Raw genomic sequence first — 23,349 nt, 5'->3', positions numbered from 1 at the left:
CCATCTCTCTCGGCAATCTATTCCAATACCTGACCATTCCTAAAGGGAAATGAAGCTGGGTGTGCCAGCAGCATACACTGTGGCAGTACTGAGTCAGATCAAAAGAAGGGATCCTCCAGGAAAGCTGCAGAGGGACTTTCCATAAGGGTGTCTAGAGACAGGACTAAGAGGAATGGTTTGAAGCTGAGGGAGAAAAAGTTTAGACTGGAACTTAGGAAGAAGTTCTTCAGCAGGAGGGTGGTGAGGCTCTGCAATAGGCTGCCCAGGGAGGTTGTGGATGCCTCCTTTGTGGGGGTGTTGAAGGCCAGGTTGGATGAGGCCTTGAGCAGCTGAGTCTAGTTGAGAGGTGTCCCTGTCCATGGTGGGGAGGTTGGTGTAGATGATCTTGAGGTCTCTTCCAACCTAGGCCATTCTATGATTCTGTGTGAACCCTTATGAAACATAAAGCTGCTGTCAATCAATCTGTACTTCTGCTCACATTGGTCATAGACTTTAGGTCTGTACTCTCCCCCAAAACATTCATATTCCAAGGTTTCATCGGTTAAATCAAATTCTTCGACCACGGTGTCGTTGAATTTATACCATTTTCCTCTTCCACACCCCCTGTGACCAAAACAGAACAGAAACACGATAAAGAAGCAAAGTTACTTGATCGTCCAGTAAAAAAAACCCCAAACCAACAAACCACCTTGACCACCCTAGAAACGACAGTCTAGTTGTTAGACTGCTCTAAGCCCCCCAGATACATCACCTTGGCCCTTACCTCCTGTCCTTGATAAAGGAGTAGTAGTGGCCTGCATGTGCTTGCCCGCTGTGAACAATCACACCAACCAGCTCATAGTTTTCTGTAGGGGCAACTTTCTTCCTTGGGGAGCCTCCTCCTCCTCCTTGATCTATGTTTCTACCATTGTCCCCAACTTCTGAGGAGGAGTCCTGGCGAGCCATCCCTGACACAGTGTAAGGTTCCATGTTCAGCATCCAGGGAAACTGTTTGGAAAGGTATTTCAGATTAACTGAGAGATGGCACTGGATGCATGTTTAGTGTAATGCCATGAGATTGTATTAAGACTGCCCACACTGGGAGCACACCAAAGGAAAAAATGGTGTTTCAGCTTCTTATCTTTATGAGAGAAGGAAAAGAAAACATTTTCAGGGAGGTTTTCCCTCCTGCTTTCTGAAAGGTCCCTGAGAATGCTGCAGAGAAGGGAAGTTCTAAGGTAAAACACTGCTTTTCACTACCATGCTCTGAGTGTTCCACACACTCAAAATCCCTGCTTCACGACATGGGGAACAAAGGGAAGAATGAATTGGAAGAGTGAGAGTCCACTCCACAAAGCAGCAGGGGCAGAGGGGTTTTTCTTACCCTTATTTGTTCATCATATTTAATGGAACGTCCACTCTCCCAGTCAAAGCCAAACCTCATCAGGTGAATCACCAGCAGGCTGGGCAAGACCTTGATGCACGTACGCTTCACGGTCGTTCTCTTCAAAAGAAAAGACATTACCACCTCTACCTATCTACCTTCAGCATTCTGCAGTATGGGAATCATAGTTTGGGTTGGAAGGGACCTCCCAAAGGTCATCTGGTCCCACCCCTCTGCACTCAGCAGGGACATTCTCCACCAGATCACGTTGCTTGTTGAGTCTGATGTTGAGTATCTCTAGGGATGGGGCCTCAGCTACCTCCCTGGGCAACCTGTTGCAGTGTTCCACTACCCTCATGAGGTTGTTCAGCCTGGAGAAGAGGAGGCTCCAGGGAGACCTAATAGCAGCCTGTCAGTACCTGAAGAGGGCTACAGGAAGGATGGAGAGAGACTGTTTGCAAAGGGCTGCAGTGACAGGACAAGGGGCAATAGCTTCAAACTAGAGAAGAGCAGATTTAGATTGGATATCAGGAAGAAGTCCTTCACTATGAGGGTGGTGGAACACTGGAACAGGTTGCCCAGGGAGGTGGTTGAGGCTCCTTCCCTGGAGATACTCAAGGTGAGGCTCAACGAGGCCCTGGGCCACCTGATCTAGTTGGGGATGTCCCTGCTGACTGCAGGGGGAAGTCAGACTGGAAGACCTTTGGTGGTCCCTTCTGGCCTGGACCATTCTATAGTAAAGAACTTGCTCCTAACATAGAACCATAGAAGGGCTCAGGTTGGAAGGGTTCTTAGAGACCATCTACACCTCCCCACCATGGGCAGGAATGCCTCTCGACTAGACTATAACACCCAATCTAAATCTCCTCTTTCTCTAATTTCAAACCATTACCCCTTGTCCTATCACTACAGGTGTTTGGAAACAGTCCATCTGCAGCCTTCAAGAGCTGCACAGTTCCAGTCCTCTTGAACTGATGGGCAATACAGCCACGGGGGCAGGATGACCATGGGATGACTACAATACCTATAGGCTGGGCAATATCACAGGTATTAGAGTTTGTACAGTGAGCTGCTAGGTTACAGAATAAATTTACCATCCTGCCATCCCTCTGAATGTTCAGTCTCCAGTATCAGTTATATGGAACAGAGAATGCTCTCTGCATGGATTTAACCTGCTGATGGGTGTAACCTGCTGATTTTACAGAGGCAGGAAGTGATAGGACAAAGGTTAATGGCTTCAAAATAGAAGAACCTAGACTGAGATTAGACATTAGGAAGAAATTATCACAGAATCACAGAATTAACCAGTTGGAAAAGACCTTTGGGATCATCAAGTCCAACCTATCACCCAACACCATCTAATCAACTAAACCATGGCACTGAGTGCCTCATCCAGGCTTATTTTAAACACTTTCAGGGATGGTGACTCCACCACCTCCCTGGGCAGCCCATCCCAATGGCCAATCTCTCTTTCTGGGAAGAATTTCTTCCTCACATCCAGCCTAAACCTCCCCTGGCACAGCTTGAGATTGTGTCCTCTCATTTTGTCACTGGTTGCCTGGGAGAAGAGACCAACCCCCACCTGAACAGTGCCTTCATCATGAGGATGGTGAACAGGGTAAAACAGATTGCTCAAGGAAGATGTGGTGGCTCCAATCCTCCACAACTTGGAAGTGTTCAAAGCCAGGTTGGATGGGGCCTTGAGGAACCTGGTCTTGTGGGACATGTCCCAGCCTGCAGGGAGATTGGAACCAGCACCAGTGAAGCCACACCTTGAGTACTGTCAGTTTTGGGCCTCTCACTCCCAGAAGGACATTGAGGGGCTGGAGCAGGTCCAGAGAAGGGCAACAAAGCTGGGGAAGGGTCTAGAGAACAGGGCTGGGGAGGAGCTGCTGAGGGACCTGGGGATGTTTAGTGTGGAGAAGAGAAAGCTGAGGGGTTGGTCTCTTCTCCCTAGTCTCAGGGTGATAGAAAGAGAGGAAATGGCCTGAAATTGTGCTGAGGGGGGTTAGGTTGGACATAAGGAACAATTTCTGTGCTGCAGGAGTGGTCAGGTATTGGCACAGGCTACCCAGGGAGGTGGTGGTGTCCCCATCCCTGGAGGTGTTCCAGAAAGGTGTGGCCATGGCACTTGGAGCCATGGTTTAGTGGCCATAGCAGTGTTGGGTTGGTGGTTGGACTGGATGACCTTGGTGGTCTTTTCCAACCAAAACAATTCTGTGATTCTGTGACAGATGCTCTCTAGGGTCCCTTCCAGCCCAACCCATTCTATGACTCCATAATCATGTCTGCAATGTAGAAAGAGTAAGCAGCAGCTCAGCATGGCTTTTATGACCATGTACAGCTTAAGACAAATATTAAGCTAGAGCTGGTAAGACTTTCCCAGACAGCAAGAACCAATAAAGAACCAGTACCTTTTCTTTGCACTTCTCACAGTAGTATGCATTGCTTCCTTCCAGAACTTCTCCTCTAACAAACTGATCCAGGGATATTTCCAGGCTTTGACAAGAAGTCACACCTAGGTTGAGAGCCATGAAGGCTTCCTCACGCTCATACCTGGATTCAAGGAGAAAAAAAACCCCAAAACCATAGTCAAGGGAGTGCACAGAGTAGAAGCTACTCAACTTGCATTAACCAGAGAGAAGACTGCATTCAGCCCACAGCTATCAACAGCTGTGATGCTCACAAGGGCAGATGTCTCCATCTTTTTGTGCTGTTTTGACCTACATGATGTAACAGTTATGGGAGCTTGTAGCTTGGTAACCAATAATCTAGAATGCACATTACCTGTGAGGACAGTCCTTGCAGATCTTCTGATCAGAGAAGATTCCTTGAAACGTATTCTTAAATATTTGGTCTCTCCCTATTTTCTGTTGGAGATGTAAAGTTAGACATCAGTTGGATATATTGCAGTGAAAGAAAGCAGTAGGAATTTTAAACTTCTGAATACTATGTAGAGTGTAAGGCAAGTTGAGTGGTTCACTGCCTTCTTTTCTGAAGAACAAAGGAGAAAGAAGGAAGAAAAGACACCAAGGAGATGCATACAAAAAAGGAAAGAAACCCCTGAGGGTTTTACCTTGAGGTACTCATCCATTTGATCTATGAGACTGGTGAAGAACTCATAAGCGTCTTGTTGCTCTCTAACATAAAGTTCCTTATTCCACATCTTGAAAATCTAGATCAAGTATAAATATATTTTAGAAAGGTGGTTGTCCTATACACAAATCACTAAAGAAAGAGAAAACTTTTTCCATGTTTTGACTTTTTGACAGAGAGATTATTCCTAACAATTCCACCATGAGAGAAGGATCACAGTACTTCAGAGGTTGGAAGGGACCTCCAGAGATCACCCAGTCCAACCCCCCAATGCCAGAGCAGGATCACTTAGGGTAGTCCACACAGGAATGCATCCAGGTGGGTTTTGAAAGTCTCCAGAGAAGGAGACTCCACAACCCCCCTGGGGAACCTGTTCTAGTGCTCCCATAAATAAATCATCCTTGTTAAGCAGGAAAAGATTAAACAAAATAGACATAATACCTTCCAAAAGTTCTCAGGTACATAATACTGCAGCTTGCTTTCCATCAAATGACCAAAAAGAGACTGAACTTGATAGAAGACATTGTCATCTGGATTGTCTGTATCATCATCAATGGAAAGCAAAGCCTGGAAGGAAAAAACAAAGACCCTTATTGAACAGGTTCTTGGCAAAATGATTCTAAGTTGTCATGACACAGAACAGCTTCTAATGTATGGATTTGTTGTGGGTATTTATGCACACACAGAGAACCACAGAATGGTACGGGTTGGAAGTGACCTCAAAAGATCATCCACTCCAACCCCCTGCCAGAGAAGGATCACTCAGGGCAGGTCACACAGGAATGCATTCCAGTGGGTTTGGAAAGTCTCCAGAGAAGGAGATTCCACAAACATCCTGGGAAGCCCTTTCCAGGGCTCTACCACCCTCACAGTGAAGTTTTTTTTCCCCTTATGCTTATGTGGAACCTCCTGTGTTCAGCCACTCCTCCCAAGTCTGGTGTGATCAGCAAGCTTGCTGACAGCGCCCTCTGTCACACATACACAGCTTCACTTCTGTATCTTCTTCAAACTCAAAAAGAGGAATTTGCAGAGGCAAGAATTCCAAAAAGATGACCTTGGGGGATGTTGAACCAGTTACCTCTGGGAGCCCAGGCTGCATATAGAGCTGCTGGAACACAGCATTCATGTAACAAGTGGCACCACCATTCTTCAGTCCCACAAAGCCTGAAATGGAGCGACTGTCCACTGGTGGAAGATACTAGAATGAGAAACATTATTTTTTTGTCCTAGTAAGTTATAAAAAAGCATGAGACTCCAACACCACCACCACTACGGCTTTGAAAATCACCTTTTTAATGAGCTTTTATGAGCAATTTAACAGAAAATCAGGAATACAAATTCTGGAAGACATAGAAAGAATGCTACATTTAGCCATTTAGATATTTAAGGCTTTGTCAGTAAGTGTCAAAAATTGTTTAAAATCTATCTAAATAAAACTAGTGATATTTAAGAATACTTACTTCATATCTGATATTTAGGAATACTTATTTCTTACCCAGATAATGACTGACAGACGCACTGGAGTATTTGCTTCCAAAGAAGATCAGATGGGTCTGCATTTACTCTTACCTGGCTTTTTGTCATTTTAAACTGAAGCCTATGGAAATTCCATGAACTGTGCAGTTAAACAGAACGGCTCAGGTTGGAAGGGACCTCAGAGGTCATCTGCTCCAACCTCCCTGCATGGCAGGGAAGCCTCTGACCTAACTCCACTGCTCAAGGCCTTCAACATCCCCAGGGAGGAGGCATCCACAACCTCCCTAGGCAGCCTATTCTAAATTCTCACCACCACTGTACTGAAGACCATCTTCCTAAGATCCAGCCCAGTCTAACCCTGCTCTCCCTCAGCTTCAGACCATTCCCTCTTGTCCTGTCTCTAGACACCCTCATGAAAAGTCCCTCTGCAGCTTTTCTGTAGGATCTCTTTAGCTATTGGAAGGCAGGTCTAAGGTCCCCCTGGAGTCTTCTCTAGGCTAAACAACCCCAGCTCCCTCAACCTATTCTCATAACAGAGGTGCTCCAGCCCTTGGCTCATTTTTGTGACCTCCTCTGGACTCACTCCCACAGTTCTGTGTCCTTCTTATACTGGGGACACCAGAACTGGACACAGTATTCAACATGGAGTCTCATGAGAGAAGTGTAAAGGCTAAGATACTGTTTATGTAGATTATACATAGTGCTCCAAACCATGCTAATACAAAGAAAAAGCTTTTTTTGCTTACATCAAACTCCTTGGTAAGTGCAGGGTCACACTGATGGTGCATTGAAAGCAGCTCTTTGGTAATAAGCTTGAGATTGGAAGGGGAGCTATCAGCCAGCATCACTAACACCTCATAAGCAGCTAATCTGCTATCTGCTGTACTGCACCTAAAAAAGAAAAGCACATTTCAGATCGATTTTGCAGATGACTCAATTGTTTCTAATTCCAGAAAGCCACATTACTCAGAGCAAGTGACAATTAATGCTCCAAAGGAAGATGTTCTGTGACACCACACTCCTGAGTGCAGAGCCCTGGTTTGCCACTCCTGGGGAAGGGGAACAGGGAAGAACTGAACCAGAAGAGCACCACCAGGAATACTCTTGGAAATAAGCCTCCCTTATTGACATGCAGACACCTGTTAACATTCAGTGGCAAGGAAAACCAAGGGCCTTAAAAAGAAGGCATAGAATTGGTTGTGTGTCTGAGGACAGACAGATACAGATACTGTAGCACTGACAGAGACATAATGACTCATTCACAGGGAGACAAGCTCTCAAAGAGCTAGAGCAGATAACTTACTACAAGAGATGACCTTACACCTAAGCTGTGCTAGCCAGTAGAGAAAACCTCTACTGAGCTCTTTTCAGTGCATCAAACACACCAGCCCTTTCTTCCAAAGGCCAGAGAAAAGGCTTTATTTACTTCAAGCAAACAAAAGAGCACGGCTGAGATAAGAGCAGGGTTGAGATAAAATGCAGTGAAGAAAAACCAGAGCAAAACACTAAGGTGTAGCAAGCCCCATTTCATTTCAGGGGTTGCTGAATGCTCCACTGGAGCCTTTAGGGTGTGTGGAAAGGCAGTGTGGATGTGCCTGATCCACCTCTAACACCAAGCAGACAGTGTAATGCAAGCAGTCCAGCTGCAGCGGCACACATAGATCCATGTGAGCTAACTGTCCCATCCCTTCAGACACTGTATGGCAGGTGTGACAGCAAAGAGGAAGCCCACCCTTTTCTCCCTCTTTGATATATTCTGGGTTATTATCACCTGGTTTAGGTGCAAGGAGACCTGCTTGGCATTAGATTTTTATCATAGTCTCACACTATATTAGAGGTTGGAAGGGACCTCAAGGGATCATCAGCTCCAACCCCCCTGCCAGAGCAGGATCACTTAGGGTAGTCTGTGCAGGAATGCATCCAGGTGGGTTTGGAAAGGCTCCAGAGAAGGACACTCCACAACCCCCCTGGGCAGCCTGTTCCAGGGCTCTGTACCCTCACTGTAAAGAAGTTTCTCCTCATGTTGAGCTGAAATCTTCTATATTCTAGTTTGAACCCATTTTTCCTCATCTTATCACTGTGAACCACCAAAAAGAGCCTGGCCTCCTCCATTTGATACCCACCCCTCAGATATTTATAGACATTGATCAGGATCCCCTCTCAGTCTTCTCTTCTCCAGACTAAACAGCCCCAGGGCTCTCAGTCTCTCTTCATAGGGGAGATGCTCAAGTCCCCTAATCATCCTTGTGGCTCTTTATGAAATGCTGGGGTTTTTTTGAAGGGAAAGAGAAATCCCTGGAACTTTTGAGGTTCTCATTTATGAGAGGCTTGGGAAGTTAATTTCCTTCTCGTGCTCCAATTTCAGCCAGCTTCCCAAGTAATGATGAGCTGAAGGAGCACTCTTTGGATTCCTAAAATCAGCATGCAGCTGTGCTTGCAGTTCATCACTCATCTAACAAAGCAAGCAGAGATTTGGAAGCACAGAAAAGCAATGATTTTGGGTTACGCAAGAACCCATCCAGAAATGCTATTTGGACACTTATGTAGGAATTGGAGAAAGGCTTCAACACTGGTATTAAATCCTAGCATCTGTAGCTCCAGTGTGACATTTGCACTCATGAGACCTAAGACAAAATTAAACACAAAAAAAAACCTTCCCCAAGTTTTTACTTTGGATGGAAGTCTTGTTGACTGATTGCAGCACTGCCTGCTGGGGAATGGCTGTTCAGAATAATCCTGGAGGCTCGGAAGAGGAAATCATCCAACAATGGCTTGATCAGAGATGAACCTGTAACACAGCAACCCACAGCCCCTCTTAAATACTCACATCAGCACTGCAAATGGCAGAAGCTGTTCCCAGAACAGTAAAATCACTTAATAGTGGTCAAACAAAATGCCAGTAAAAATATTTTAGCAGATCTCAAAGGTACAACAAATGTACTGCCAAAATGACTCCTCACAGCTCTGAGTCACTTCTGCAGATGTATGATAATCACAGAGTGGTCTGGGTTAGAAGGGACATCCAAAGGTCATCCCAAGGCCAACCCCCCTCTGCAGTCAGAAGGGACATCCTCACTAGATCAGGTTGCTCAGAGCCCTGTTGAGACTCACCTTGAATATATCCAGGGATGGGGCCTCAACCAGCTCCCTGGGCAACCTGTTCCAGTGTTCCACCATCCTCATGGTGCAGAACTTGTTCCTAACATCCAATCTAATCTCCTCTTCTCTAGTTGGAAGCCATTGTCCCTCATCCTATCCCTGTAGGCCTTTGTAAACAGTCTCTCACATGTCTTCATGTCTTTCTAATGTCGTCACACACGCTGCCTACTGCTCAAGTTATCTGTTGGTGCTATGCAGGATTCACATTTGTCATTTTAGAGTGAAACAAAAAAGGAACACTTACCAACCATTTCCTTCTCTGCCCCACAAAGTGACAGGAGAGTCTTGATAAGCCTCAAGTGTCCTGCTAGCAGGATGTTATCAGCTTCACTGGTCTCGCACTCAGCTGTGCGGTTGGGTTCAAAATTGTCCAGCCAGGTGATCTCATCTTCCAACATGGCAGCTGGGCTTATCTTCAGCTGCTCCATTTCTGATGCTGAAAGAGAAAAAAGGAAACCCAGAAAAATTAATGGCTCTATAAATGGTCTACTGAGGAGTAGTTGAGGGACCCAGGGCTGTTCAGCCTGGAAAAAAGGAGGCTGAGGGGGAGATCTCACTGCTCTCTACACCTCCCTGAAAGGAGGTTGAAGCCAGTTGGGGATTGGTCTCTTCTCCCTAGTATCAGGTGCTACGACAAGAGGAAATGGCCTCCAGGTGCCCAAAGGGGAGGTTTAGGTTGGACATGAGAAGAAACTTCTTCCCTGAAAGGTTTGTCAGAGACTAGAACAGGCTCATCAGGGAGGTGGTTGAATCCCCATCCCTGGAGATGTTTAGAAGAGGCAGAGATGTGGTGCTGAGGGACATGGTCTAGCACCAGCCTTGGTAGAGTTAGAGAATGATTTGACTTGATAATCTTTAAGGTCTTTTTCAACCAAAATGGTTCTGTGAGAGGATTTCAAATGTTGTGACAATGGTCTAGGTTCCCTCACATTCTGTGCACACAGCGTGCCTTCCACAAAGGAACTCAGCTCACTTCCCAAAAGGACTGAGCTGCCTTGCTCTTACTGACCACCACCAGCAGCCCTTGCCCCAGCCAGCACACTGGCAGGTCACAGAGTTCATGCTGCAGTAACCTCTCCATGAAGACAGTTCTGCATCTTGCCTCCAGAAGGAAGCCCTGCTTGGAAGCTGCAATCAGAATGACATGTGTGCTGTACCTACTTACATGTGAGGTCATCCAGCAACTGACATCTCAGGTCAAAATATTCTGTGCACTGGGACAGAAGTCTGAAAGAGGTACAAAGAGAAGAAAGGTTTCAAATCAGAAACTTCTTTTAAGCAGTTGCCTTGAAGGCTTGTGTGCTCTGTCCACCTAATCCCAAATGGAATAGCTACCTAGGAATGCATCTGCACGCACACACTGCAGATTTGAAACAAGTTCCTTCCCAGCAGCTACTTCTGAATGTCATGAGTAATATTTAACCCTGTTTTATTCCTTCACCTCACTGCAATACTAGTTCATCATCAGACATTGATATAACAGCAGCATCTAACTTCTCAGCTACTCCTCTATTCAGATTCCTCTAGAAATTGCTGTTTAAAATTACTGCCACATCCAAGAGCCTTTGGCCAGTCAGGGCCAAGTTAACAGGACTGACTCCTACAGCCTTTACAGGTGGTAATGGGTAGCACAGGCAACAGGACACCAGATGAAGACAGGGAGCCAGACATCACTGAAAAGGCTGGAGCCTAAGGATTGCTTTCTGGTCTGGATCTATACAATACTATCAAATAAACTTAGGGGGATTTAATAAATGTTTATAATGTTTATAAATTATCTGAGGGCTGGGTGACAAGAGGGAGGGGAAAGGCTCTCCTCAGTTGCACCCTGTGATAGAACAAGGGGCAATGGATGTAAACTACACCACAGGAGGTTCCACCTCAACATGAGGAGGAACTTCTTCACTGTGAGGGTCACAGAGCACTGGAACAGGCTCCCCAGAGAGGTTGTGGAGTCTCCTTCTCTGGAGACTTTCAAGCCCCATCTGGATGTGTTCCTGTGTGACCTGCGCTGGATTCTATGGTCCTGCTCTGGCAGGGGGGTTAGATTCAATGACCTTGGAGGTCCCTTCCAACCCCTAACATCCTGTGATCCTGTGAAATCCAAAGTTACTGTCCTAGATCCCATATATCCTGCAAGATTCCAGCCAGGTTCTGAGCACCATGAGCACATCCTAGAAAGAGGAGGTCTAGCTAGCGATCACCACCTCCCAAATGGAAGTCAAGTAAGTTGAAGTGCAAAAGATCACAGAGAAAGAGCTGTGCCTTGGGAATGCAGCTTTATTTCCCTCCAAATTTACAAACTTCCAAACCTATTTAGAGTGGGAGAGGGATGTCTGCTTTTGACAGGCTTGCAAGGTTCCAATCCCTTGTGCCTCAGAGCTTCTGCAGGGCTGCTCATTTAACCACATGCCAGATCTGCTTCCTAAATCAACAGGCATCTGACTTACCTCTGGTTGATTCCTCTCATGATGCTGGTTGGTGACCAAAGAGGCAGCTGGGCACCAAGAACAACACTCAGGAGAAACTGGTTTGGCTTTTGTACATCTGGGTGAGCTGATGTGTCTGTCTGGCTAAGGGTGTACAGCTGGTCACAGGCCACACGACGGATCTGAAATGAAGTCCCTGTCAAACACTAGCAGCTGCTCAGAACTTACACTCCTCTTTTGTTAGAAATCTGACACTGAAAAGCTTCTGCAAACCAGGCAGTGAGCACTGTACCCACCAGCCAGGGTTTCCTTTTTTAATAGGGATTTAGCAATCCAGTTTCATCCCTGAGCTAAAAGCTCTGATGCTTTTATTGAGCACAGATCCTAAATTCAGGCAAGGGGGACAAGATGAAATGACTTCATGCAAAATACGTAAGAGGCAATGAAATGGAGTGAGAGATTTGACAAACCTCTAGATTTTAGACTACCCAGAATAATCTGAAATCAGAATGAATGAATTTTAGGAGGGTTCTGACATTTGGAAGAACTTTCCAGAGGTTCCTGAGAGTCCATTCAGATTCACAGAATGGGTTGGGTTGGAAGGGACCTTCAAGATCATCCAGTTCCAACCAGTATCATGAGCAGGGACACCTCCCATCAGTCCAGGTTGCTCAAGGTCACATCCAACTTGGCCTTGAACACCTTCAGGGAAGGGGCATCCACAACCTCCCTGGGCAACCTGTTCTAGTGTCTCCCCACCCTCACAGTAATTACTCTGAAATAGAAAGAATTTCTATCTTACCCAAATCTTTTGAGTTGAAAGTTACTTGGAACTCTCCCTAAAGTATCTAAGTAAAATGAGAGTATTTTCTTTCGAGTAGCCACAGCGTGGTCTTGTGGGATTAAACAAGCCTAAAGGAAGTAAAACTTTCACATTTTCTATCAACTTCTCAGTAGACACAGGAATTATTAACAATTATACAAAGGTTATTCATTCCAATACAAATAACTGGGGGAATGTTTGTAATGAAGAGAATCTCTTCAGACTCTATGATCCTTGAGGTCCCTTCCAACCTGGTATTCTGTGAATCTATGAATCTATTAAATAAGTCAGAATGCACACATTCCAGAAACTATGCTATTTAAGAAGCTGGCAGAGGAAGGACCCTCACCTCAGCACTTGGTGATCCAAGCAGTATGTCAATGATGAAATCAGCAACACAAGGCAAATTGTAAAAAGATCCTGGAACAGAAGAGTATCAGGGTCTCTTGTTTTAAAAGAATCATTTGAAATAATTCAGTTAGAGGACATCTCCCTGTCAACACTGAAAAGCAGTGACAGCTTTGTGTATTTCCCCTTCTCCCTCCCTCTCCAGAGGCTGGCACCATATACAAGAGCATTTTCATTTGACTACCAGCAGCAGCAGTGCCTGCACTTCCTGTAGACAAAGGGTCAGGTACCAAACGCCAGCTCTGCAAACAGCAGCAGAGAGGAATGACACCCTCAGAGGCCCTGCCAAGTATTTCTATGCTTGCCCCAAACACTTCACTCCATGCCTTGGTTCATGCCACCTCTTCTTCAGTTCTGGTTTTAACCCGGGCTGTCTCAGCATACAAAGCTAGAAGTTTCTCATGATTGTTTTGTCTCCAAAAGACCTCCCCCCCCCCACCTTAGTTATCTTCCAAAGAGTGAACAATCCAACTTCAGGTCATACCTAGCTGCTGACTGCGTAGCTGAAGGCAGGTAACTAAGAGAGACAAGGCTTCTCCAGCAATCAAAGCATCTTTGGTGGACACAGACTGCTGTCTCACACAGATCCCAGCATGCAGTGCAGTTGGCTCTCCTTCACTTCCTGAGCTGCAGTTGCTTCCTATATGAAGAAATGAAAAAGTGCTGTATTTTGCAGAGGTTTTCAGCTTCTGGGCAATTCTCTGCAATTTTAAAAGCCACATGGATGCACAGCATGTACTATGCCCTGGTGAGACCACATCTGCAATACTGTGTCCAGCTTGGGGCTCCCCAGTTCAAGAGGGACAGGGATCTGCTGGAGAGAGTCCAACAGAGAGCTACAAGGATGACTGTGGGACTTGAATGTCTCCCCTATAAAGAGAGACTGAGAGACCTAGGGCTGTTTAGTCTGGAGAAGAAGAGGCTGAGAGGGGATCTGATCAACTTCTATAAATATCTGAGGGGTGGGTGTCAAGATGAAGGCGCCAGGGTATTTTGGTGGTTCCCAGTGATAGGACACAGAACAATGAGAACAAGGTGGCACACAGGAGGTTCCACTATCAACATGAGGAGGCACTTCTGTATGGTGAGGGTGACAAAGCTCTGGAAGAGGCTGTGGTCTTCTCTGGAGACTTTCCAAATCTGTCTGGATTTGTTCTTCTATGTGAACTACCCTAAGTGACCCTACTTTAGGTCCCTTCCAACCCCTAACATTCTGTGACCTTCCTCAGATCTGTGTAATTCAATCATAAAACGTCCTGAGTTGGAAGGCACCCAAGAGGATCATGAAGTCCAACTCCAATGAATTCAGAGTCAAGCTCCTCCAAAAGTGTTTAATTAAGACTAAATTAAATGTTTTCCTCAGATTGGTTTAGAGACACAGTGAACCTACCTGAGCTGCTAAGCCTGTTTCGAATCCCAGCAGGAAATAAAGTGCTGCTCTCTTTAATTGGCTGACTGCTTCCCACGAGGTCCAGACGTCCTGCAGCAGCAGCCCAAGACAGTCGCATGAAGCAAGCCACTGTGGAAGTGAAATCATTCACCTCCATAGTCTGAAGGAACAAGAAACAGCATTTACTTCACCTCCACAGTCTGAAGGATCAAGAAAGAGCAGCTACTTCAGTGATATTCAACAGCCTTTCTAAATCATCGGGATAAGAAAAACGTATCTTCAGGATCACCTCAAACTGACATCTGTATTTGTTTTCCTCTCTTCTCTAAGAAGGCTCAAGGATACAAGAGTTCTTTTTCTTCCCAAAGAGAGATCACTATTGCTGTCCTCATAGGAAGCAATTTGGTTTTAAGTTCTCCAGTAGTGTGCAGACTCCCTTTTCACCTACCCAGAGTTAGGCACAGAATCCTGGAACGGCTTAGGTTGGAAGCGACCTCAGAGATCATCTACTCCAACCTCCCCACCATGTGCAGGGACACCCCTCAACTAGAATCAGCTGCTCAGGGCCTTCAACACCCCCAGGAGGAGGCATCCACAATCTCCCTGGGCTCATGAAGCTCACCATAGGCTCACCACCATTGTACTGAAGAACTTCTTCCTAAGCTCCAGTCTAGCCCTGCTCTCCCTCAGCTTCAAACCATTCCCCCTTGTCCTGTCTCTAGAAACCCTTTGCAGAGGGAAAAGTCCCTCTGCAGCTTTCCTGTAGGATCCCTTCCGGTATTGGAAGGCAGCTCTAAGGTCCCCCCAGAGTCTTCTCCAGTCTGAACATCCCCAGATCCCTCAGCCTATCCTCATAGCAGAGGTGCTCCAGCCCTTGGATCATCTTTGTGGCTCTCCCTGGACTCACTCCAACACTTCTGTGCCTTTCTTATGCTGGAGTCACCAGAACTGGACTCTCTATTCGAGGCAGGGCCTCAACAGAGCAGAGTCAAGGGGCAGAATTCCCTCTCTATGCTGATTTCAGTCCTATCAATCCATTTGGGAAGCACTGCCCAAGAACCTAACATTAACTATGAAATTTCTTTCAGCTGAACTCAGCTTCCCACTGGATTGAGCTCCTGCCACACTGAATTGTTTTAGGAAACAGCCAGTCTCAGATTACACTGACATGCCTAGAAAGGAGCTAACAGCATTTTCTTACAGTATTAAAAATTAAAATTCCATTTTTCCTCAGGCAGTCATCAAGCAAATTGAATTTTTAACAAGCTATGTGAAGCAAAAAACTTGTCCAAAATTTCTCTTTCAGAGGAACACAGGCTACAGGCTGTAAGATCGAGCTCGAATCTTCTATCTTCTCTTCATAGTGAATAACAAGAAGATGACCTTAGAGTTAAGCATGACTGAAAATAAATCACAAGTTTCTGTGTAGATCTTCTTCTGGTAAGCACTTTTGGAGCATGGCTTCCCAATAATTCCTGAGACTATATTAAAATTCAGATCAGGATTGGAAGAGAGACTGCTGAGGACTTTCAGAAAGTTTTAAATGGGCAAGAACCTGTACTGTGTCCAGTTCTGGGCTCCTCAATTTAAGGAGGACATTGAGATACTTGCACGTGTCCAGAGAAGGGCAACAAGGCTGCTGAGAGGTGTGGAGCACAGCCCTGTGAAGAGAGACTGAGGGAGCTGGGGGTGTTTAGTCTGGAGAAGAGGAGGCTCAGGGGAGACCTTATTGCCATCTACAACTACCTGAAAGGAGCCTGTAGCCAGGTGGGAGTTGGTCTCTTCTCCCAGGCAACCAGTGACAGAACAAGAGGACACAGTCTCAAGCTGTGCCCGGGGAAGTTTAGGCTCAAGGTGAGGAGAAAGCTATTCTCAGAGAGAGTAGTTGGCCATTGGAATGTGCTGCCCAGAGAGGTGGTGGAGTCACCATCCCTGGAGGTGTTCAAGAAAAGCTTGGATGTGGCACTTGGAGCCATGGTTTAGTTGTCAGGAGGTGTTAGGTATTAGGTTGGACTTGATGATCTCTGAGGTCTTTCCCAACCTGGTTGATTCTGTGATTCTGTGAAAAGGCAGACTTTGGATTAAAAATCCAGGAGTTAATACAGCTCAGTTATGCAATCCCCTCCCTGCTCCTGCTGGTCACAGCATTTCTAATCCCAGCCAGGATGCCATTGGCTTTCTTGGCTACCTGGACACACTGCTGGCTCATATTCATCTCCTTGTCCATTAGAAACCCCAGGTCCCTTTATGCCAGACAGCTTTCCAGCCACACTGCCCCAAGCAATGCTACAGCAGGAGTATGAAGGTGATTGTTCCCTTGTACTCAGCTCTGGTATTGTGTTCAGCTTTGGGCACCTCAATACGAAAGAGATATGGAGGTGCTGGAGCCAGTGCAGAAGAGGGCAAGGAAGCTGGGGAAGGGCCTGGAGAATAAATCTGATGAAGAGAGACTGAAGGAGCTGGGGATGGTTAGAGTGAAAAAGAGGAGGCTGAGGGGAGACCTCATGGCTCTCTACAACTACCTGAAAGGACATTGTGGAGAGGCTGGTGCTGGTCTCTTCTCACAGGTAATTAGTGATAGAACAAGAGGGAACAGCCTCAAGCTGCCACTGGGTAGGTTTAGACTGGACAATAGGAAGACTCTTTTCACAGCATGAGTGGTCAGGGATAGGAATGTGCTGCCCAGGGAGGTGGTTGAGTCACCAAGCCTGGATGTGTTTGGTTAAAGGTGGTTTGTATGTGGTGCTTGGGGATATGGTTCAGGGCTGCTGAGGGGTCTGGAGCACAAGCCCTATGAGGGAGCTGGGGGCATTTAGCCTGGAGAAGAGGAGGCTCAGGGGAGACCTTACTGCTGTCTTACTGGTTCCAAAGTGCAGTGGTTATCACATCTGCTTTGCACACAGAAGGTCCTGGGTTCACAGCAAGAGTGGTCAGGGATTGGAATGTGCTGGTCAGGGAGGTGGTTGAGTCACCAAGCCTGGATGTTTAAAGGTGGTTTGGATGTGGTGCTTGGGGGGTTTAGGGGTGAACCTTGTAGAGTAGGGTTCTTGGTTGGACTTGGTGATCCTGAGGGTATTTCCAACCTGAATGTTTCTGTGGTTCTGTGAGCTGTTACTGGAGATGACACTGCTACACCACCATCAATCATCAAACACTATTCCTTACTTGTATGGCAACCCTTGCTGCTGGTATGATTTCTTCCACCCTAATGGAGGATCTGTCAGACACAGAGAGCTGTCGGTAGGATGACTTCTCAGGTGTTCCACAGATGGACATCTGCCTGCTGGCCTGCCTGCTGACGTTACGGAAGGGGCGTGAGGACAACGCTTCCACCCCATCTTTAATGAAATCCTCATCCAGCAAGGTAGGCATTGTCTGGCCAACAAGCAAGAACCTACATTCACAGAGCAAAAACACCAGGCTTACTTTGCAACCTTCCCAGAACTCCAAGTACCAATTAATCTTAAACACTAGGAGCTGCAGTCTGAAAGCCAAGAAAGCTGCACTTCCTCTAATGAAAGGCAATTACTTACCTTGCAAGCTGCAGGCAGATGGAATACACTCCTTGTCTTGTTTCATAGTCCACCTCTGATGGGATGGAGTCTCTCTGCATTACATTCACCACCAAACTTCAAAACAAATCAATAAGAGACTCTGTTTTAAAATGGTTTACATCAGGAGAGAGCTGCAATCAATGTATCCTTATCTTCCCCCTCTTCCTATGCAGTCAGCTCAGTGCCAGTTAAAACTGCCAAGCTGGTGTCCTTGGAGACTACCATTCCCATTTTCCTCTCTTACATCTACTGAAAGAAGCTTTCTGTTCCTGCTGGAGAATGCTTGAGGATCTACTCCACCCTGATGAGACCCCACCTTGAGTACTGTGTCCAGTTCTGGAGACTCTATTACAGGAAAGACCTGGATGCGCTGGAACGTGTCCAGAGAAGGGCCATGAGGATGATCGGAGGGTTGGAGATCCTCTTCTATGGAGACAGACTGAGAGAGTTGGGGTTGTTCAGTCTGGAGAAGAGAAGGCTCCAAGGAGACCTTCTTGTGGCCTTCCAGTATCTGAAGGGGGCTACAAGAAAGCTGGGGAGGGACTTTTTAGGTTGTTAGGTAATGATAGGACTGGGGGGAATGGAGCAAAACTAGAAATGGGTAGATTCAGATTGGAGGTTAGGAAGAAATTCTTCCCCATGAGGGTGGTGAGACGCTGGAAGAGGTTGCCCAGGGAGGTGGTGGAAGCCTCATCCCTGGAGGTTTTTAAGGCCAGGATGGATGGGGCTCTGAGCAACTGATCTAGTGTGAGGTTTCCATGGCAGGGGGGTTGGAACTGGATGATCTTTGAGGGCCCTTCCAACACTGACAGTTCTATGATTCTTTGATCTGTGGGGTGGCGGACAGATCATTAAGAGCAACTTACACCTGCTAACATCTGACACAAGCACAAGGAGTGCTTGTGGTGGGTCTCCCAAACCACTTAAACTATGCCTCAACTCTTACCTGAAGGGTCTAAGTTTTGGAGCCTGGACAATTTAGTTTGGTTCCTACTGCACAACCTACACATTCGACTGCTTTGATTGCCCCCTGGTATCTATGCAGGACACAGTGTCATGTACTAATCAATGTATTCACCAACCACCTGCATGAGGGAGCAGAGGGCACTGCCAGCAGCTTAGATGATGACACCCAACTGGGAGCAGTGGTTGACACCCCTGAAGGCTGTGCTGCCATTCAGCCACACCTGGACAGGCTGGAGAGTTGGACAGGGAAAAACTGGATGAAATCCAACAAGGATGAGGGTAGAGTCTGGCATCTGGGAAAGAACAACCCCACAGACCAGGATAGGTTGGGGGCTGATCTGTTGGGGAGCAGTGTGATGACCATGAACCAGAAATGTGCTCTTGTGGCCAAGGGCATCCTGGGGTGCATTAGAAGGGCTATGATTAGTAGGTCAAGAGAGGTTTTCCTACCCCTCTGCTCAGCCCTGGTGAGGCCTCATCTGAAATATTGTGTCCAGTTCTGGGCCCCTCAGTTTAAGGAGGACCTCAGGGAACTGCTTGGGAAAGTCCTGCACAGAGCCACAAAGATGCTGAAGGGAGTGGAGCATCTCCCTTATGAGGACAGGCTGAGGGAGCTGGGGCTCTTTAGCTTGGAGCAGAGGAGCCTGAGGGGTGACCTCATTCATGTTTACAAAGATGTGCAGGGCAGTGTCAGGAGGACAGAGCCAGGCTCTGCTCAATGATGTCCAATGATAGGACAAGGGGCAATGGGTGCAAGCTGGAGCAGAGGAGGTGCCACAAGAACAGAAGGCAAAACTTTTTTACTGTGAGGCAGAGCCCTGGAGCAGGCTGCCCAGAGAGGTTGTGGAGTCTCCTTCTCTGGAGACATTCAAAACTTGCCTGGATGTGTTTTTGTGTGACCTGTCCTGGTTGATCCTGCTCTGGCAGGGATTTTAGTCTGGATGATCTTTCCAGGTCCCTTCAAACCCCTACTCTTCTGTGATTCTGCACTTGCAAATCTGAACTGAAACACTTAAACCCTCCAAATATCAACTCCCTTAGTAGAAGCTATGCTTCACAAGCTTCTTTGTGCCTAACTTTAGGGTTTAACAACATGCACTCTGTGACATCACTTTGGGAGCTACAGCAGCTTTTCAGGCACTGGATAATGAAAGAAACAGATTTGGGTGGATTTTGTTTCCTCTGAAAAAGAAGCTGAGAGGTTTACTTACAGCATGGCAATCAGAAGCCATGCAGAACTTCTAAGTAAATAAGTCAAATTTTGTCATCTAACCTCAAACCTCCTGCTCTGAGGAAGTTTTCACAGAAAGACTTAGCACAGTTTCTTGCCATTTCATCATCTGCAGTTGGCATCAGCTTGGAGCTCAGTACCTAAAATAAAAGGAATAAATAAGCATGCATACTCCTCTTGCTTTAGTATTCTTTATCTGCAAAAGGTTAAAAGTATAATAGTAATAGATGTACCCCAAATGAAGCAATTACCACCTAGAAGAAGTCAGTGAAGAGGAATTGCACTGAAGTATTCAGGACAGCTCTGGCTATTACAGATGCTTACTCTCTACCAAAAGAATTTTTTTTTCTCATTACAGTTTACTTATTAAGGGAAAGGATCAAGTGCACACTCCAGCACATTAAATGTGCTCTTCAGGCTCATCTGATGCTCCTTAAAAACCTGAATCCTTCTCCTTTCTAGACTTCCAATTGACAGTGTGCCATAAAACACCCTACAGATGGCTTACTTATTGATTCAAGCCTTCTGCAACATAACCATATTGCTGTTATTGGGAGTTTTGGTGAAAGATGCTCTAAGGTCATTCTGAGGGCCTTAGGAACACCACCACTGCATCATACCTTCCCAGCATTAAGCTTCACAGAATGCAGTTATGGTCAGAAATGTGGCCACAAGGAAACCTGCAGTCTCTGTGGGTCAAATCTCACATACATCTATAAATCAGTTTCACTTCACTATACTATACAGAAAAAAACCCCAACACCCAAAAGGACAAAAACCCTTCAAGCCCTTCTCAAGACCCCAGCAAACCCCCACATGTTATCTGCTTTCTTGAAGTCTCTTTGGCATTGCACAGCCAACAATGCTGCATGTGGAAAACCAAACCACAGCTTTTCCAGGTTCACAGGTCAGAGGAATGGTTTACAGAGCTCTAAGCATGAAGTCTTCTCACAGACCTGCATGATATAACCCTGAATCATCTGCAGCAGTTAATTTTCACCTCTTTGATATGCTCTGCAAATTTTCTGTGCATCATTTTTCAGAAAGCAGCTCAGAGTGGTTCAGATCAGGGCATAAAAAAAAAAGAGCACATCATCCTTTTCCTGACAGAAATCATCTTCTGACTGGCTTGACTGGACTTGAGGAACAAGTCCATTCATACAATCTACACATCTAATCCAACTGACTACTTCTCATCCCTTGCCAGAAAAGCAAACAATTTATGACTGACTTTATTATTTTCTCTGGCATAGAAGCAGCAGTTAACTGTCTCATCCTACTGTAATACAACCTGCCAGTTCTAGGAGATACCTTTGCTGCTCCGTGCTAAGCCATTTGCTTTTGGTTGTAGAACTTGTCAACACTATTTCAAAGACATCATCAAATACACTTTTCACTCCAGCTGTACAGAGAAAGGGGGGAATCCTAACGCTGCACAGTGCAGGAAGATGAAGGAGCTAACATAAGACTGCAGAAAGCCAAAGAAAGCAGCTACAAAATTCCTGCAGTGATCTTAGCCTACACTGGAAATTAAAGAGAATAACTTTGTCCAGTGTTTTTCGGAGCTGCTTGAAACCAATCCTCCAACTTCTTCCACTCTTATTTGTAATGACTCCTTCTAAACAGTGAGACCTGTGAGTAGGACTAGAAACCGCCCATCTTGCCAGAGCATGCAAATTGAGAGTCCTAACAATGATACCAGCTGAAGTCTCTTCTACTCCTTAAAACCCATACACTGAACACATCAAAGAACCTTTTTACAGGGTCCGGTCCAGTGTTCTACCCAAAGAACTTACTCAGGAGGATTCTTAGGGGTTAAAAACCTACAAATATTCTATTTATTTCACATGCACAGCCAAACCAGTAAGGACTTCGATGTCCCTTTGATCCTCTCACCCTTCACAATCTCCTTCCATGATGCAGATCACAAAAAGTGGGAGCCTGGCTTCACAGTCAAGACCCTAAGGGAAACTTTTAACCCCTTTAGTTCTGTGTAGAATTATCACATACATCACAGCAGACTATGACATGACATTTTGCATGATGATCTTGTCATGGCGGACTCCTGCCCCAGATACTTAGAACCCCTTAAACCTTAGTGCTCAGCAACAAGGAGAAGTAAATTTGTTTTCTTACCTCTAAATTGTAGAGCACTCTGAAGGTGGACATGCCTGGAGCAAAAGATCTAAAAAGACTTTCTAGTATTGAACTAGCACTGGGCTGATGTTGGTGTTTTGAAGACAAGGATGGTGATTTTGAAGACTGAGAACTCGATTCTGAGAGCAGTGTTTTCTAGAAGGAAGAAGTCATGGGAGAAATGTTTTGAGACTACTGCATTGTGTTGTAATTAGCAACACCTTTCTTATAATCCCTGTGACAACCCTCAGCTCCAGCTGCTTGGAAATAGATCAGTAATACTCAACATGATTATTCTGCAGCAGTTCCAAACCCTTCACAGATTATAATCTGACAGAGAATTTAAGAAGCCTGGTAGTAAATTTTTTTTGTTAAGATAACTGAGATTAGTTTGTTTAATCCATACCTTCCTTCCCAGGGAATCAAGCTGATCAAGAGCCTCCTGAATAGCTGGGTCAGTGGGAATCAGAAGCAGAAGTTTCCTCACTCTCAGTGTTATCCTGAAAAGTTATCAGAAGTTACTTGTGCAAAGCAGGGCTCAGCCACATCGTGGCTGGGTGGATGCCTGCACACTGAGAAGTAAGGCAGCTTTCCAAACTTTGCAGTGTGAGCATTTCTTCAATATTTAATAAGCATTTAGCTTCCTTACCTTGGCTCCTCTAAATTGGCAAGCTGGTAAAGCATATCAAACACATTACACACGAGAGCCATGACCAATCCAGGGAGGGATTTCTCCTGAGAATGAAGCAGAAATTTGCATTTTCCTTTGTAGGTCTTTTTCTCCCCTTCTGTTGCAAGTAATTTTAAGAGACCTCTCTTCATTAACTTACTGAAGCAGTTGCCTGGACCATAGAAATCACCCTCTTTTTTTTTTTCTAGACTGAGATGATGTGAATTTTTACATTACCTCATTTCCCTTTTAACAATCAGTATTTGAAGTCAACCATTAGTTAGGGTTGACACACAAAGCAGACTGGAGTAGTCTGCACATGCTAGCTGATGCTTCTCACTTTATTTTCATGTTGTGGAAATATGGAAATGCCAAGCATACAATCTCAAAATCAAATCATATGGGTCTCATTTGTTTAGAAAACCCTGCAGAGATCAGTGAACACCAACAAGTGGCACAATACAAACTGTGAAATCCACTCTGCATGCATAAGGTAATTGTGTATCTACACACTTTGTGTCAGTGGCAGTTTAAAAAACCAGACTACTACAGAGTGGTAGTCTGTATCTCAACTGATACCACAGGCTCACAGGATGTTAGGGGTTGGAAGGCACCTCTGAAGGTCATTGAGTCCAACCCCCCCTGCCA

The 23,349-nt window shown here is 45.7% G+C and overlaps 1 protein-coding gene across 1 annotated transcript in view; it reads right to left on the bottom strand.

Annotated features, from left to right (window-relative positions):
* Window positions 1-23,349, bottom strand: part of USP24 (ubiquitin specific peptidase 24) — an 82,385-nt gene that overhangs the window by 20,989 nt on the left and 38,047 nt on the right. Inside the window, exons 29-50 of the mRNA XM_054383907.1 lie at window positions 22,681-22,766; window positions 22,438-22,531; window positions 22,032-22,187; window positions 19,938-20,035; window positions 17,678-17,773; window positions 17,310-17,538; window positions 14,145-14,304; window positions 13,239-13,394; window positions 12,696-12,766; window positions 11,545-11,705; window positions 10,260-10,321; window positions 9,339-9,530; window positions 8,606-8,723; window positions 6,682-6,826; window positions 5,538-5,657; window positions 4,901-5,026; window positions 4,440-4,538; window positions 4,151-4,233; window positions 3,778-3,919; window positions 1,364-1,483; window positions 764-987; window positions 479-603 (exon numbers count right to left, since the gene is read on the bottom strand). Coding sequence (XP_054239882.1) covers window positions 479-603; window positions 764-987; window positions 1,364-1,483; window positions 3,778-3,919; window positions 4,151-4,233; window positions 4,440-4,538; window positions 4,901-5,026; window positions 5,538-5,657; window positions 6,682-6,826; window positions 8,606-8,723; window positions 9,339-9,530; window positions 10,260-10,321; window positions 11,545-11,705; window positions 12,696-12,766; window positions 13,239-13,394; window positions 14,145-14,304; window positions 17,310-17,538; window positions 17,678-17,773; window positions 19,938-20,035; window positions 22,032-22,187; window positions 22,438-22,531; window positions 22,681-22,766 — 2,863 coding nt within the window. The remainder of the gene's footprint in view (window positions 1-478; window positions 604-763; window positions 988-1,363; window positions 1,484-3,777; window positions 3,920-4,150; window positions 4,234-4,439; window positions 4,539-4,900; window positions 5,027-5,537; window positions 5,658-6,681; window positions 6,827-8,605; window positions 8,724-9,338; window positions 9,531-10,259; window positions 10,322-11,544; window positions 11,706-12,695; window positions 12,767-13,238; window positions 13,395-14,144; window positions 14,305-17,309; window positions 17,539-17,677; window positions 17,774-19,937; window positions 20,036-22,031; window positions 22,188-22,437; window positions 22,532-22,680; window positions 22,767-23,349) is intronic.

The sequence above is a fragment of the Indicator indicator genome, chromosome 10 (assembly GCF_027791375.1).
Source record: "Indicator indicator isolate 239-I01 chromosome 10, UM_Iind_1.1, whole genome shotgun sequence".
NCBI lineage: Eukaryota > Metazoa > Chordata > Aves > Piciformes > Indicatoridae > Indicator > Indicator indicator.
The sequence above is the reverse complement of the archived record's forward strand: the minus strand, read 5'-3'. Positions and strand labels throughout refer to the sequence as shown.